The sequence below is a fragment of the Brachycentrus maculatus genome, unplaced genomic scaffold, assembly GCF_059751285.1.
Source record: "Brachycentrus maculatus isolate JH-2025_06_01 unplaced genomic scaffold, ASM5975128v1 h1tg000421l, whole genome shotgun sequence".
In the NCBI taxonomy this organism is placed as follows: Eukaryota; Metazoa; Arthropoda; class Insecta; order Trichoptera; family Brachycentridae; genus Brachycentrus; species Brachycentrus maculatus.
The window spans coordinates 424,295-437,526 of NW_028281169.1; the positions used below are offsets into that span (position 1 = coordinate 424,295).

At 35.1% G+C, this 13,232-nt stretch overlaps 1 protein-coding gene and 2 non-coding genes across 3 annotated transcripts; 1 reads left to right on the top strand and 2 right to left on the bottom strand.

Annotated features, from left to right (window-relative positions):
- Window positions 1-1,386: 1,386 nt before the first annotated feature.
- Window positions 1,387-6,327, bottom strand: LOC148302684 (STAGA complex 65 subunit gamma-like). Its single transcript, XM_088271199.1, has 4 exons — window positions 6,050-6,327; window positions 5,035-5,313; window positions 4,044-4,281; window positions 1,387-2,254 (listed from the first exon to the last, which is right to left on the bottom strand). The coding sequence occupies exons 1-4, from the start codon at window positions 6,119-6,121 to the stop codon at window positions 1,947-1,949; spliced, it is 897 nt and encodes a 298-aa protein (XP_088127325.1). The 5' UTR covers window positions 6,122-6,327; the 3' UTR covers window positions 1,387-1,946.
- Window positions 6,328-6,433: 106 nt separating this feature from the next.
- On the top strand, window positions 6,434-6,525 carry TRNAI-UAU (transfer RNA isoleucine (anticodon UAU)). Its single transcript is given in 2 exon segments — window positions 6,434-6,471; window positions 6,490-6,525. It is a non-coding gene; the product is annotated as a tRNA-Ile (tRNA).
- Window positions 6,526-7,992: 1,467 nt separating this feature from the next.
- TRNAM-CAU (transfer RNA methionine (anticodon CAU)) lies at window positions 7,993-8,065 on the bottom strand. Its single transcript has one exon. It is a non-coding gene; the product is annotated as a tRNA-Met (tRNA).
- Window positions 8,066-13,232: the final 5,167 nt, after the last annotated feature.

Consider the following 13,232-nt stretch of genomic DNA (forward strand, 5'->3'; position numbering starts at 1 on the left):
TGGACCTTTTCAATATTGCAAAATGTTATATTCCTTTATGCGGATTTTCTTGTGGTAAAATTGTTTTTTTACACTTGCGATTTTAATTTGAACAATTGCTGATACAGTATCGCTGTTTTTTGTTGTTATGAAAGTAATTTTGAGATTTATGAAAAAAAACATATGTGCATTTGATGAAATTATATACATATAGATTATACAGGCGGACCTCAACTTTCGCACATTGATTGGTTCCTGAAAATGTGTGCCAAAGTTCGAAAGTAGAGGGATGTAAAAAAAACAATCAGCAAAAATTGTACTTTAAAATTTGTATTTTTGAATTAGGTGAACTATTTCATGTGTGATGGTTTTTGGAGTTTCAACAGAATTTGTGAAATCACCCATCATTTTTGGCCATAGTTGTTTCCATCAACCTTTCATTATTCACTCTTATTTCAACCCATGTGTCTACAATATTGTTTATTGAGTTCTATATGTTATAATTCAGTACGTACATAACACTTTTCACAGTACCAACCCGGTTCATACGCATTTCATAGTGTGAAAGGGAAATCTGCACGAAAAAAAACATTATTGCCAAATTATTTTTTAAATGTGCGAAATAGCGAATTATGCGAAAGTTGAATGGGCGAAAGATGAGGTCCGCCTGTAATTACGTAAGCGCAAATATTGTTTCGTCTTGTTGATTTTTAAAATTAAAAAAATATATTTATTACACGTGAAAAAAGGTGCCAGAACGCCGTTCCACCGCGTTACATGAAAAAAACTCTTGATTAAAATAAAGATTAGTTGAGGGTACTCTTAAGTTACAATCTTTCATTTTAACACGCTCTGGATATTTTAATGTGAATTTTTTTTTCTGAAATTTAAAAAAAAAAACTAATCCATAAACAACGAAATATCATATATGTAATGACATTGAATGTAAATAAACAAAATTACTGTTATTGGGAATTCAGGCATGTGTAAGATGGAGGATATCGTGAGGCGGGGACAACAAAGGCGATACTGGAATGAACATATAAACAGAACGTCAGAAGACACGTATCGCCCCTATCGACTTCCACGTATTGCCCTTCAAACCCTGAAGGACGCAGACCCCCAGGCAGACCTCCAAAAAGGTGGAAAGACAGCAGTGAGTCAACATCCCAAACGCGACAAGCGGAGGCACAAACAGATCCTTAGGATCTACAAAAAGAAGAAGAAGGAGCATACTATATAGGCTCGTCATGTGACACACTGTCCCTTTTTGTTACCCTTATCCAGACCAAATAGTGTATAGGGCACTACATCGTATTAAACAAGTATTATATTCTTCATTGGTTGTATGAAGGCAATGTGATCAGTCCTGCCTTACTTAAAATCAGAGTAAATAAAATGAAAACAATTAGTCAAAAAATGCTTTATTTTACAAAAGAAATACAAAATATAAGTGCATTAAGACGGTTTGTCCTGTCTGCACTTATTAATGACTATGCTTAGTTATTCTAAATTACTATAATTATTTGACATTCTAATGTTTCCCTGCATAAATCTTGCAGAAATTAATGCAAAAACGTTTATTTCTGTTTTTAATAACTTTATTTGCTTGGGCTCAGGGGTACATATTGTGGAAAAATTATCATAATTTTGACTTTTGAGGTCATATATTAACAGCTATGTAAGTACATGAAGCTAAAATTCTGAATGAGGAAATGATAAACCGCAGTCTGGTCAACGTAAACATACTTTCATCTTTTATAATATCATGCTTTCATCTTTCGGCAGATGATAATAAACCAATAAAGATTTGTTATATCAAGAGTTTTTATCAAATGCTAAGAATATAAACACTATGTATTAAAAAGTGAATAGGATTTTTGTCTTTCATCACGTTCAAGTGTTGATCCATGTTTATGAATAATGAACATCCCAGAAATGTATTATTGGGTCAGGTCAATCACGAGTCAGGTAACATTTCCAGCGGAAGTGGGTGGACTGGTTTCATCCAGCAGCTCCAAGTGGATGGGCAGTCTGGGCAAGAGATCCGCGTTCTCCAGGGAGTGCAGCATCCGGTATCCGGGCCCCAGAGAGCCCTCGCCGAGGGCCTCCAGCGATGCGGGGAAGTGCAGCTCGGGCACCTCCTCGGTCGCGGGGCACTGCCTGATGCGCTGCAGGGCGCGCTGGCGCGCACCCAACACGCGCTCCACGTACCACTCGTGAATGCCGACCACACCCAACTCGGCGAGGGTCTTGCTGATCACATCGGGGAAGCCTATAAATTATAATCACAAACTTATTTTGACCCTTATGGTACAAAAAGTGGCGTATTGGAATTGTACAGTTTTTTAGTGATTATTAATATTTTAAATTTATTTTTGCTTGGTAAATAAATTTCTATTTTCAGATTTAATTATTAAATTATTATTTTAAATCACTATTTCTTAAAATGTATTGTGAAACGTGTTTCCATGCTTTTCACACCATTTTCAAACACCATATCCATACAGTGTTTGAAAATGATGCGGAAAGCATCAAAACACGTGTCACAACCGATTTCAAGAAATAGTAATGTTTACCAAGTGAAACTTAAATTAAACGTGGATAGATTTTACCACAAAGTGACTGCCGAATCAATCAATGAAATGATTATTAATTATTTTAAAAATCTGAGACCTCATGCATATAACCCAAATGCGTTAACTGCAGAGGTAGCAGTACGTAAAAGTCTTTCTAATGTAAACGGATATGAAAGTCTTTCCGCTATCAGTTATTACCGTAATTTCTATCAATTACCGTAATATTTATAAATTACGGTATTTGTAAAAGTTTTATTTCCAACTTGTTTTTGATCCAGATATTCCCTCTGACACTTAGTTTAGTAGCTTAGGTGCTCAGTAGAATAGTTGAATAAAGATATTAAATAAATACATGCTAGTACATACACAGATAAATAAACATTGGAAAATGTTTACAGCCAGGCATAACATATGTGCAAATACGTAGATTTTTCTTTTAAAATACATATAATAAACTAGACTTTTACACTCGTTAATAATGTAGTTTCCGATACGGTAAAATTGTAATGTGAAATTGTGAAGTGCTAAATATAAGAACTAATAAATACATGTTACACATCTAGTCTCTCAAAATATAATTCTATAAAAAAAATGATCGGATTCCAGCAAAATATGATTAACATCGCTTATGTAAATATAATTTTCTGCTTAAAATAATAGATACACACATGAATATAGAAAAATAGACACACAAAATTGTACACCTACACATTTAAGTGAACAATTTTTTTTTTCTCTTATGTATTAGCATATTTACCAAAAGAAAAGGATCTCTACCTAAGAGGTGTTAATGATATTTCCGGGCAAAGGGTCTACTGAGAATTAAACAAAAAAACTGCTAATAATTTGTGTACTAAAGTCCTTGTTTCAAAAGTAAAGTTCATCTTTTTTTACCAGGTAAAACATATAATTTTTTATATTCTTACATAATTCTTAACAAAGTTGAAAAAATTACCAAAAATAAAAGATTTTAAAAACAGTGTATGAGTTTCATTTTATAAAGTTTATAAAATGTGCCACAAAGTATCAGTAAAAAACTTTCGAGAAAATGTAAAATTACCATTTAAACTGGCATATAAAAAAATATTCATGTGTTGAGACATTTATTATATATAACAATATAGGGCATTCGTGTGTTATATACATCTTTCTTCTTCATCAAACCCTCACCTGTACTCAATGGTGCATAGGGCACTGCATCATATAAATGCAGTGTTATCTTATCGAAAGGTGATCAGCCCACCACTTCAGGTACCTTCCAGGGAAAAATTGAATTAAGATTAGAGTGAGAGAAGAATCACTGTAATCTTTATTATTAATATATCTTTAGTCTTAAATTGATGTTTTAAATCCATTATTGCATACGTCTTCAGCGATAAAGTATGCTTTATTCCGGGTGATAACATGAATTGTACCATTCACAGCAGAAGTGCATCTCTGAAGGACCCTATGAGACGGGAATGAGAGGAAGAGAATAACAGTCACCGGAGGGCTTGTGTTCGGCCTCCCTGTCGGCGATGGTGCGCATGGTGGTCACGAGCGTCAGCAGGAAGTGGTGTGCGGCGTGCGCCAGCGTGTCCAGCACGGCGCGGCTGGCGGCCAGCGGGGCGGGGTGCGTGGCCAGCTCCAGCGCGGCCGCCTGCAGCAGGCAGCGCCGGCAGTCCGCCGCGCCTGCGCGCCCCGTGCTCGGCGCCCCGGACCCGCGCGACCATGCGCAGTACTCCTGCAATAACAAGAAACTATTTAAGTACCTAAACTGATGCCGCTATGTCTTTTTCAAGTTTCTTAACGCATTGTTAGCGGGAAACGCTTAAAAGCCTCTTTTACATACTGCTGGTAGAGAGTGGGAGATGCTTATTACCATTCTATTTGCTTACTTTTACAGATCGGATGCTACAGATCAGAATTGGATTCATGGTTACTTGTGACGAGTATACTGAGGGATGGGGAACAGAATGTCTGAGTATAATTAGGGTCAAAATGTGTTAATAAAAGTGAATTTGTCGCATGTACGATACGTCCGTGACATGATAAGGAAGTTTGAAGATGGAGAATAAATGTAGAAACAAACACTTGCATAGCTTTAAAACCTTAGGATGGAAACAGACTAAAAGTTTGAAGCATTTGGAGTTAGCTACTAGTCCCAGTGTTGGACATTGTGGAAATTCAATAAAAAGTCTCATTTGGCGCACACTCGACAGCGATTCAACTACGGCTGTCGAGTATGACTGCTCAAAACGCCAATTGCAACACTTGAATTTAAAGATGAATATAGAAATAAACAACATAAGTTTTTGTTTATGCTAATTGAGGTATGGTAGGTGGCCATACGAAAAAATCAAACAAATATCATAGAAACATTCTTTGTACTGATTTTTCCTTTATTTTTTAAGTTAATAAATGAGAATGCAGGATAATGGTTATAACTGAGTGCAGCTGTTTAGTGAAAAATGCTAGTCCATGAAATTGAGATTACTTTTTCTATGAATCGGAGTGGCGGCTTAGCCTCGTGCTGCAGCGGCCACTCGGATTGGTCAGCGGGCGGAGGGTCCACCCTGGTGTCTGCGGGGGCCCCGTCCGGCCCTGCGCCTGCCAGCGACTCCTGCGCCTGCTGCAGTGCGCGCGCATTCTCCGCCAGCAGCGCAGCGCGCAGTGTCACCGAGTCCAGTGGCAGTGTTACCAACGCCCCGGGCTGGAGCCCCGGGGACCATGTGGACTGCGTAAGGGCTAGCTCGATCAGCGGAGAGAAGTTCACCTGAGACCGAAATGTGTTTTAAATTATAAGTCTATATGTAAACTTAGACTTGGAAACGAGAAACCAAAAACAGGTTTCTCATTTTTCAGCAAAATATATAAAATACAGCTGTTTCTCAATATTTTCGGGCTGATTATTTCCAGCTTTTTGTATTGACAGATGGATATTAATTTAATATTAAATTGAATCATAGAACTGATCGATTGTCTTAATGTAATTATGATCATCTGCATTGGTCCGATGCAGTGCCCTATACACCATTGAATGCAGATAGCGGCAAAAAGATTGAATATCTATCTCCACATTCTGTATGTGAAGGGGGATAGTCTCTATTTGTGACCTATTTGTGAAGAACATAACCTCATGGTTTTACCAAAGGATGACAAATAAAGGTATTTTTATAGGATTTTTAAAAATAAGATACGCATGTCTTAAACACATTAGGGTTTAAGTATTATTCAGAGCTTGATATGACAATCGACTCCAAGGTGGATTAAATACTTTAAAAAAAAAATGTAATAATCTGAATAAAATTGTATCCATTATTACCATAAAAAGCGTGAAGGAGACTAATGAAGTAAGCAAATAACTGATTGACAATTTTTATTTAAAGTTTTTATTTATTTATATCTTGACAAACTAAATTTATCACGCAATAGGCGCCTGTGTATTTTTTTTTAAGCGAAAGTTTGCAAAATTACTTAACGTGTAAATCTGTCTCGATTAATTGGATTACCTTTGGTAAATAAACATATTGTTCCTCAGATTTATCTTCTATTTCTCCCCAATGTTTTGTATTACTAAACATATTATTTGAACCACAGCACGAAGCACAATTCAAGAATAAAAATCACCTGTCAAACATAACACTTAAAAATTTGTTCGTCCCGTATTAAACACAAGCACTCGCATATTGTTGTCATTTGACTATAATAATTACTAACTTTAAAATACAATATTATCAAGAACGAGCGATGTTTTCACAACAACGCGAAATATAAAATCGACGATTTTAGGTTAGGTATTTTATATAAATACTTATTTAGGTACATTTGCACTAAATTTTATCTCAAAATGGTCCCATATTATCTATTGAGTTATTTTGACGACCCGACCATCCTCCCCAGTGGCGCAATTGGTTAGCGCACGGTACTTATAAGACAGTAGTCGTGAGCGATGCCGGGGTTGTGAGTTCGAGCCTCACCTGGGGAATTGTTTTTGTTTACATTTATTTTAATTTTTTTTTAGATACTGAAAATTCAATTCAACACATTTTCGGGCAGAACAGTGTCGTCTAGTTAGTCTGTGATGTCGTCTTTGTATGCATTGAGTACAAGCTGCTTTCCTACGGGCACAGTACGATAATATCGGATGCACATATTATATTGAAGTATGAAAAATCACATGGTAGCATAAATATAGAATTTCCAGCAATCCGTTTAATTTTATAAGATTTGGAAATTTAAACTTTAGATAGATGTATGCGCTGACATATCACAGTAGAAAGATAATAAGCGGGTTAGAAATTTACTTACTAGTTTCAGCAAACACTTTGGTTTTATCTGCAACGTTTACTTAAAAAACCACAAAGACGCCGGGTAAATTAGAAAAATGAATGAACTGATCTAAAATAATATTACAACAGCAAAAAAACAGTATTCTCTATCATCTCCCATAGCGCCATTTTCGTAAAATATGTTCCACCTCAAGGACGGTTCACTGTGATTAAATTGATTGAATTATGAATTATAATTAACGACAATTTGATTAACTTTAAGTGGAATAAAGTAAATATCTATTTAGAAATTCAAGTTTGGCATCCCAGTTCAACAAAAAATATTGGTTAGGGATCCAAAATAATTAATTTAGCGCCCCCGTAAGATGGCGCCTGGTGGACGCTGTTGCAGTGCTCAAACAAATTACGATTTAAGTAATATAAATACGTGTGAGCTATTGACAGTGCTTTTTAACCTTTTCATGGCCGCAAATAAATTACGCGGCAGTGCTCAACAGGCCAAGTAATTTTTTGGAAAAAAAAAGTTGTCTAAAGATTTTTTTTTTGTTGTTTTTATTGAATTATAATTTACTTACCAAATATTATATCCCGCATCGATTGTTAGAGTTTTATTCTTGAAGTTAAACCAGTTTCAAATTTTCAGGGTTGTCACACTAAGTCGCACACGCAAGTTTTTATTAAATTTAATATTAACACACAACTATTATTTATCAATGGAATATTTTAAAATAATAAGAAAAACACAAAAAAATTGAGCAAAATAAAAACCCCTGGCGTTCAAAACAATCGATTAAAATAATCAATATTTCAAGTGGTTTGAGTGGTAGCCCTAATGACATCTGTCAACTGTCAGCTGAAAGTGATACCGATAAATCACTTAAAAGTATTTAAAAACTTTATAAAATATTTTGTGACAACTTCAACTGATGGCAATGTATGTTCCGTTTTTGACAGATTGTCAATATGAGTTAAAACTGCGGAGTAATACGTCATCAAAAGTACTGACGAGATATCTCGTCTCTGGCCATACGGGCACTCCGCCATTTGCCGAGATATCTCGTCTCTGGCAACCATCGGGTTAAAGACTAAATTTTATTTTTACGGTCCATTATTTTCTTATAATCAGCCGTAACGTTTAAAAAAATTCAATTCACAAAAACAAATGCCCCGGGTGAGGATCGAACTCACGACCTTAAGATTATGAGACTTACGCGCTGCCTACTGCGCCACCGAGGCCTGCCACGTCGTCACGAAAAAAAGCGACCGCAAAATAAAAAATTGGGTTCAATAAATAACACCGCATCTACACACAAAAATGAGCAGGTTTAGCATAGATTGTCAAGGGGTAATATTACAACTACGTAACTCAAACGAGCTTTATTAAAAATAAAAATAAGAATGAGATGTTTATTTTTTATACAAACCCGTGTTATTTCATACATACAGTCTCCCTTCATTGTCCGCCCATACTGTAGTGGTTGGCGGGTTAGGCTAGTGCTGTAGGTCTCTGGTTCGATTCCCGGAAGGGTCAAGATAAATGTGAGTAATTTTTCGCTGATATTTTTTAATATTACCCTGGGCTGGCACCTGAAGTGCAGGACCGATCACCTTGGCTTTATGTACATAAAGATTAGGATAACACTGCGTCAATACAATGCACCATTGGATTCGGAAAAGGGTTGAAAAAGAAGATTGTTGGAGCAATTTATGGGAAGAGCATACGGAAGTCTTTCGGCATTTGCAAGGTTTACAACCTGTCATCGGTTGGCTTTAGCGATAACATTGTACACTACTTATGCAATCCATGTTTGAGCATTAATATCATTTGATTTCATTGTATAAGATGCAACATTGGTCCCACAAAAGTGGCAATCCTTTACATATCTGTAAATTATACATTCTCATACACATAAATGCAATTGCTATTGCATTGACAGCAGGTTTAGTAGTATTTTAACCATCAGTCTTGCCAATATGAGTGTAGGTATTTTATCAAATTTGAAAGTTGGTATTCCAGTTAGAGGGTACAAGAAACTATTCAAAGATGTCCATAAATGTCTATTAACCACCCTACCTTCGGGTTATTTTCAGGCATATTTTTTATAAATTTTATAAGCAAAAAAATCACGTTTATTGTCACAAAATATTGTCAGGTATGAAACCTGACAAAAATTTGTCAGTGTATCCGGTACGCATCAAATATTTTTGGAACAGATATCTTTTCTCAAGTGCGTAGGGCATACGGGTAAGCGCGGAAGGGTGAAGAAAACCGCGCGTACCGCGTACTTTCGTATGTGTAGGGCGGTTAAAACAAAAAAATAATAACTGCCCTCGGATTTAAGAACCAACTATCATCCATACTATCTGAGACTTATTTTAATTGGACGATGAGGTTTCCATATTTTCCAAGTTTTAATTTGTTTTCATTATATCTGTGGTGACATGGAAGAAGGACACAAGTCTGTGATATATCGCTCACTCCTTTCAACAACGTCATATATAAAAAACATGATTTTTCAGATTGTTTTTAAAGTTTAAAAATATAATAAAATGTATTAAAAATAAATATCAAGTCACTTATTGAACTTTTTACTGTGCAACACATCTTTTAAGGTAAAACCTGACTGTTTTTTCTCCATTTGAAAAATATTCAGGATATTTAAAAAAAATTGCAATACATTTTCTTCAAAATGCAAAAACAACCTTTCTGCCCTGTAGCGGGTAAATATTAAGTTAAAAATATGCCGCTTTTGCTAGGATAAATTACATTTTCTGGGCATTCTGAAAACATGCACAAATGAAAATTGACGATTTTTGATATATGACGTTGTTGAAAGGAGTGAGCGATATGTTACAGACTTGTGCCCCTCTTCCTCGTTGCCATATATACTATTCCTTTAAAAAAAATCATTTCAACTTTTAGCATTGAGAATGTAGTGACATTGTTGCGGACGTCTGGCCCTGAGCCATTAATATTAGGAATAAAATAAGCGTTAATATTAAGGATAAAATGTATAAATTAAAATAAGCCTGTATCCTAGCTCATACATGTAATTTGATGTAGTCCGTACGAGGCAAATCGGTCGACTGAGCTCCGCGCGCCCGGAAGGGAAGGCGGGGAGCGGGGAGCGCGGTCGCCAGCAGAGAGGGGCCCGTACGGACAAGGCTCGGATAACGGTATAGTCCCGTTATCCGAGCAACGGTACTTTACCGTTATTCAGCGCCGAGAAGCGCCGACACGGCATAAAACCGTGCCGGCTGTAGAAACCAAAATTTGAATAAAGCAGTGTGAAAAAACCGAATTGGTCTTTTATATTTCTCCATTTCGCTCCTTCGCCTCAAGAATTCGCCGCCTGACTCGCCGTCTCACTGCACCAACAACGGACCGTTGGAAAGCCTTTCTCAAGGCTAGTGAGTACGCTTCGACACACGAGTCAGTGCGATCTCCTTGTGATCCTGCTCTCCGTACCTCAGTCTGGTATCCATTAGACCGATACCCAAGTCGGAGGCCCTTTTCAGGGCCAGTGGATATTGTTCGGCTACGCCGACCGGACTGAGCTGCGGTGAGTCTCTGCCACTTGCAACGGCAGAGCCATAGCTGTGCTACAGACGACGGGCCCCCCAGTGGCATAGCGAGAGTTACGTCAGTAACAGACATGGAATATTAAATTTTCAGGCAACATTGAGTTCTGGAGTAAAAGGATAAATAATGGACATGGTTACATTTTTACAAGATTTATTACTAAAGAGGGCCTTAAAGCATGCTCAGTACTGGTTCATCTATACATACTTCATAATTTGACATTAAGACAATAATAAATATAAAGAAAGTAGGTCTTACAATCAATGCTACCTAGATTAAGGCTGTTTTGCTAAACAAAAATACTAGAGCTGGCGCATGACAGGCCCATTGACCAAAATCATCGGACAATATATTCGGAGTCCTAAACTATAAAGATTTATCGCTGTAAAAAAATCCCTACTTATAAAACACAAGTTGTCATCAATTTTAATAAAAAATACAGATCTTTTATATATTATCTTAATTTAAAAACATGTTTATATTTAAGGCACAAATCGGTCATAAACATCTAATATTTATATGCTAAAAAGTAATCGGTTAATTTTGAACTCCTGGGTAACTTTGAACAAAACTAAGACATATTAGATATCTAAACAGAAACCTTTGAATATGGATGTGGATTTCTGGGTAATAACAGGGCTTATGACCTGGCATCGTCTGGCTTACGTGATCACTATTACTCACCATTCTGCCCGTTATTGAACATTCATATTGCCTCAATTCTTGGATGTTGTGTGTATACATATAAGAGTATCTAAACAACCACTTCATATCTTGAAACTGCCATCTGTTAAAGAGAACTTTGTGGAGAAAAAAGATTCCTTGTTTCTGGGGAGACACCTAATATATCTTGACATATGCCCTTCAGGGGTTCAATCCATTTGAGTTGAGTATTTACTCTAACTAAAATATTTTGTTTGTCAATTTTTAACTTCCCAACAACTGATGAAGTGTATTCTATACAAACATTCATAGTATGTAACATTGTTAGATGCACTATCCTACAATACAAAAGAGGTAATTTTCACAGTGTGACAAAAAAATGTGTGAGCAAGTGCCTTCAGGCCTCACTAAAGTGAGGTTGATGTTTCTAATGGTTATATTTTAGTTTTTTTTTAATTACCAATTTTCAATTCAGTTTTTTTTCATTTTCAGCAGAAAACAGGACAAACTGATGCAATTTACCGATTCAAAGATATTGTTACATTTTATTTTGTTATAACTGTACAACTTTATTAGGATTTACAATAGTGTTAGATGTTACCTTTATTTACAGGGAAAACATCAAACTAATTTTTTATAAATGTATTATTGAAAAAAATAAACACATATGTATTTAATATAGAATTCATAAGATTAACGATCAAGTCCCGGTGGTAAGTGAGGGTTTTAATTATAACTTACATAACAGAGGCAAATGTAATTGCTGAACCAACACAAAAAATGTTCAAAGTTATCCAGATTTAGTATAAAAATTTCATAACCAAATGAATGCAGCACCAAATTATATTTTAATTTAAATTTTAGACAAACACCACACTGTAACAAAATATGCCACATTAATCATGGACTAAAATAATGTATAAATATAAACAATTATACAATTGCAAACTATTAATGTAATTTTAATTATGTATTTGACTGAAATTCATAAATTTTCACGGCTTAGACGCATGTACCCCTTTTATGAGCTATCATACAGTGGATTGTTTGTACTTTATTGTGACATTTCTGCTGCAACTTTGCCAAAAAGGGCTATTGACATACAACCGACGTTAATTATGTACACGTTAAGGGCTTTTGGTATTATTTTGAAAGAAAATCTTAGCAATGTGTTTAAAGTAATGTCTTATTTCATTTCTTTTTGTAATTACGCACATTTTGTTGAAATTTACCAACAAAAAATTGTTTTAATACATTATTATAAAAATACATTAGTCGATTGAACAAACAATTTAACATTTAAAAAAATCAGATAGAATGTATAGTTGCCAATGCCAATAAATACATATGAAAACTATGATCCAGAGAAAATTACAGTACAGCAAATATTTATTTGGTGTAACATAGTAAATTAATATAGTAAAAGAGTAAGTGCTGGTTACCAAGTTAACTTTGTAGTAAATTTGAGAATACAGATTAATTGTAAAGCGTAATTATAAAATTGAGGAAGGAGATTTTTCATATAAATGGCATTTTACAAATTATAAAATAATTATTCATGTTATTATCATTTTTAACAGTTATGATTTTCTGCATTATATATATAATATCTACTGACATCTGTGTAAATTATCAACAAAAAAAAACATTCATAGTTACACGGTAAAATTGATCTTGTCGGCCGCCGTAATCGGGCAATATATGTCTGCACCTATCTTACGTTGCGTATCACAAAGGTGATTTGAGCATTTGTGTTTTAGAGTGAGAGACTAAAGTGTTTACTTTGGAGTAATTACATATGTAAATATATTTTGTATATTAAAAGCATTGTTAACTATGTGGTATGGTAATATAAAACTCTCCTTATCATTTATTGTTCATTTTGTGTAATATCACTTCAAAACACTACTTTGTGACCACCGGTTTCAGAATAACCATTCTATCATCAAGTCAAATGTAGACTTTTCTACATTTACATTTCTGTCTATATTTGACCTGATGACGGAATGGCTATTCCGAAACCGGTAGTCATCTTTGAGTGATATTACACAAAGTGAATGATGAATTATAAAGAGAGTTACATATATTAATAGTTTGTAACTTACATATCTGTATTTTAAATTTAAAAAAAAATGCAATAAGAGAAAGTAATGAATT

Bases quoted from the DNA above. Each gene is read 5' to 3' on its own strand.
- LOC148302684 (XM_088271199.1), bottom strand. From the start codon at position 6,121: ATGTTTAGTAATACAAAACATTGGGGAGAAATAGAAGATAAATCTGAG. The intron at 4,282-5,034 runs GTAATCTCAATT...TTGTTATTGCAG, and splicing joins CACTCCGATTCATAGAAAAA to GAGTACTGCGCATGGTCGCG. The intron at 2,255-4,043 runs GTGACTGTTATT...TATAATTTATAG, and splicing joins GGCCGAACACAAGCCCTCCG to GCTTCCCCGATGTGATCAGC.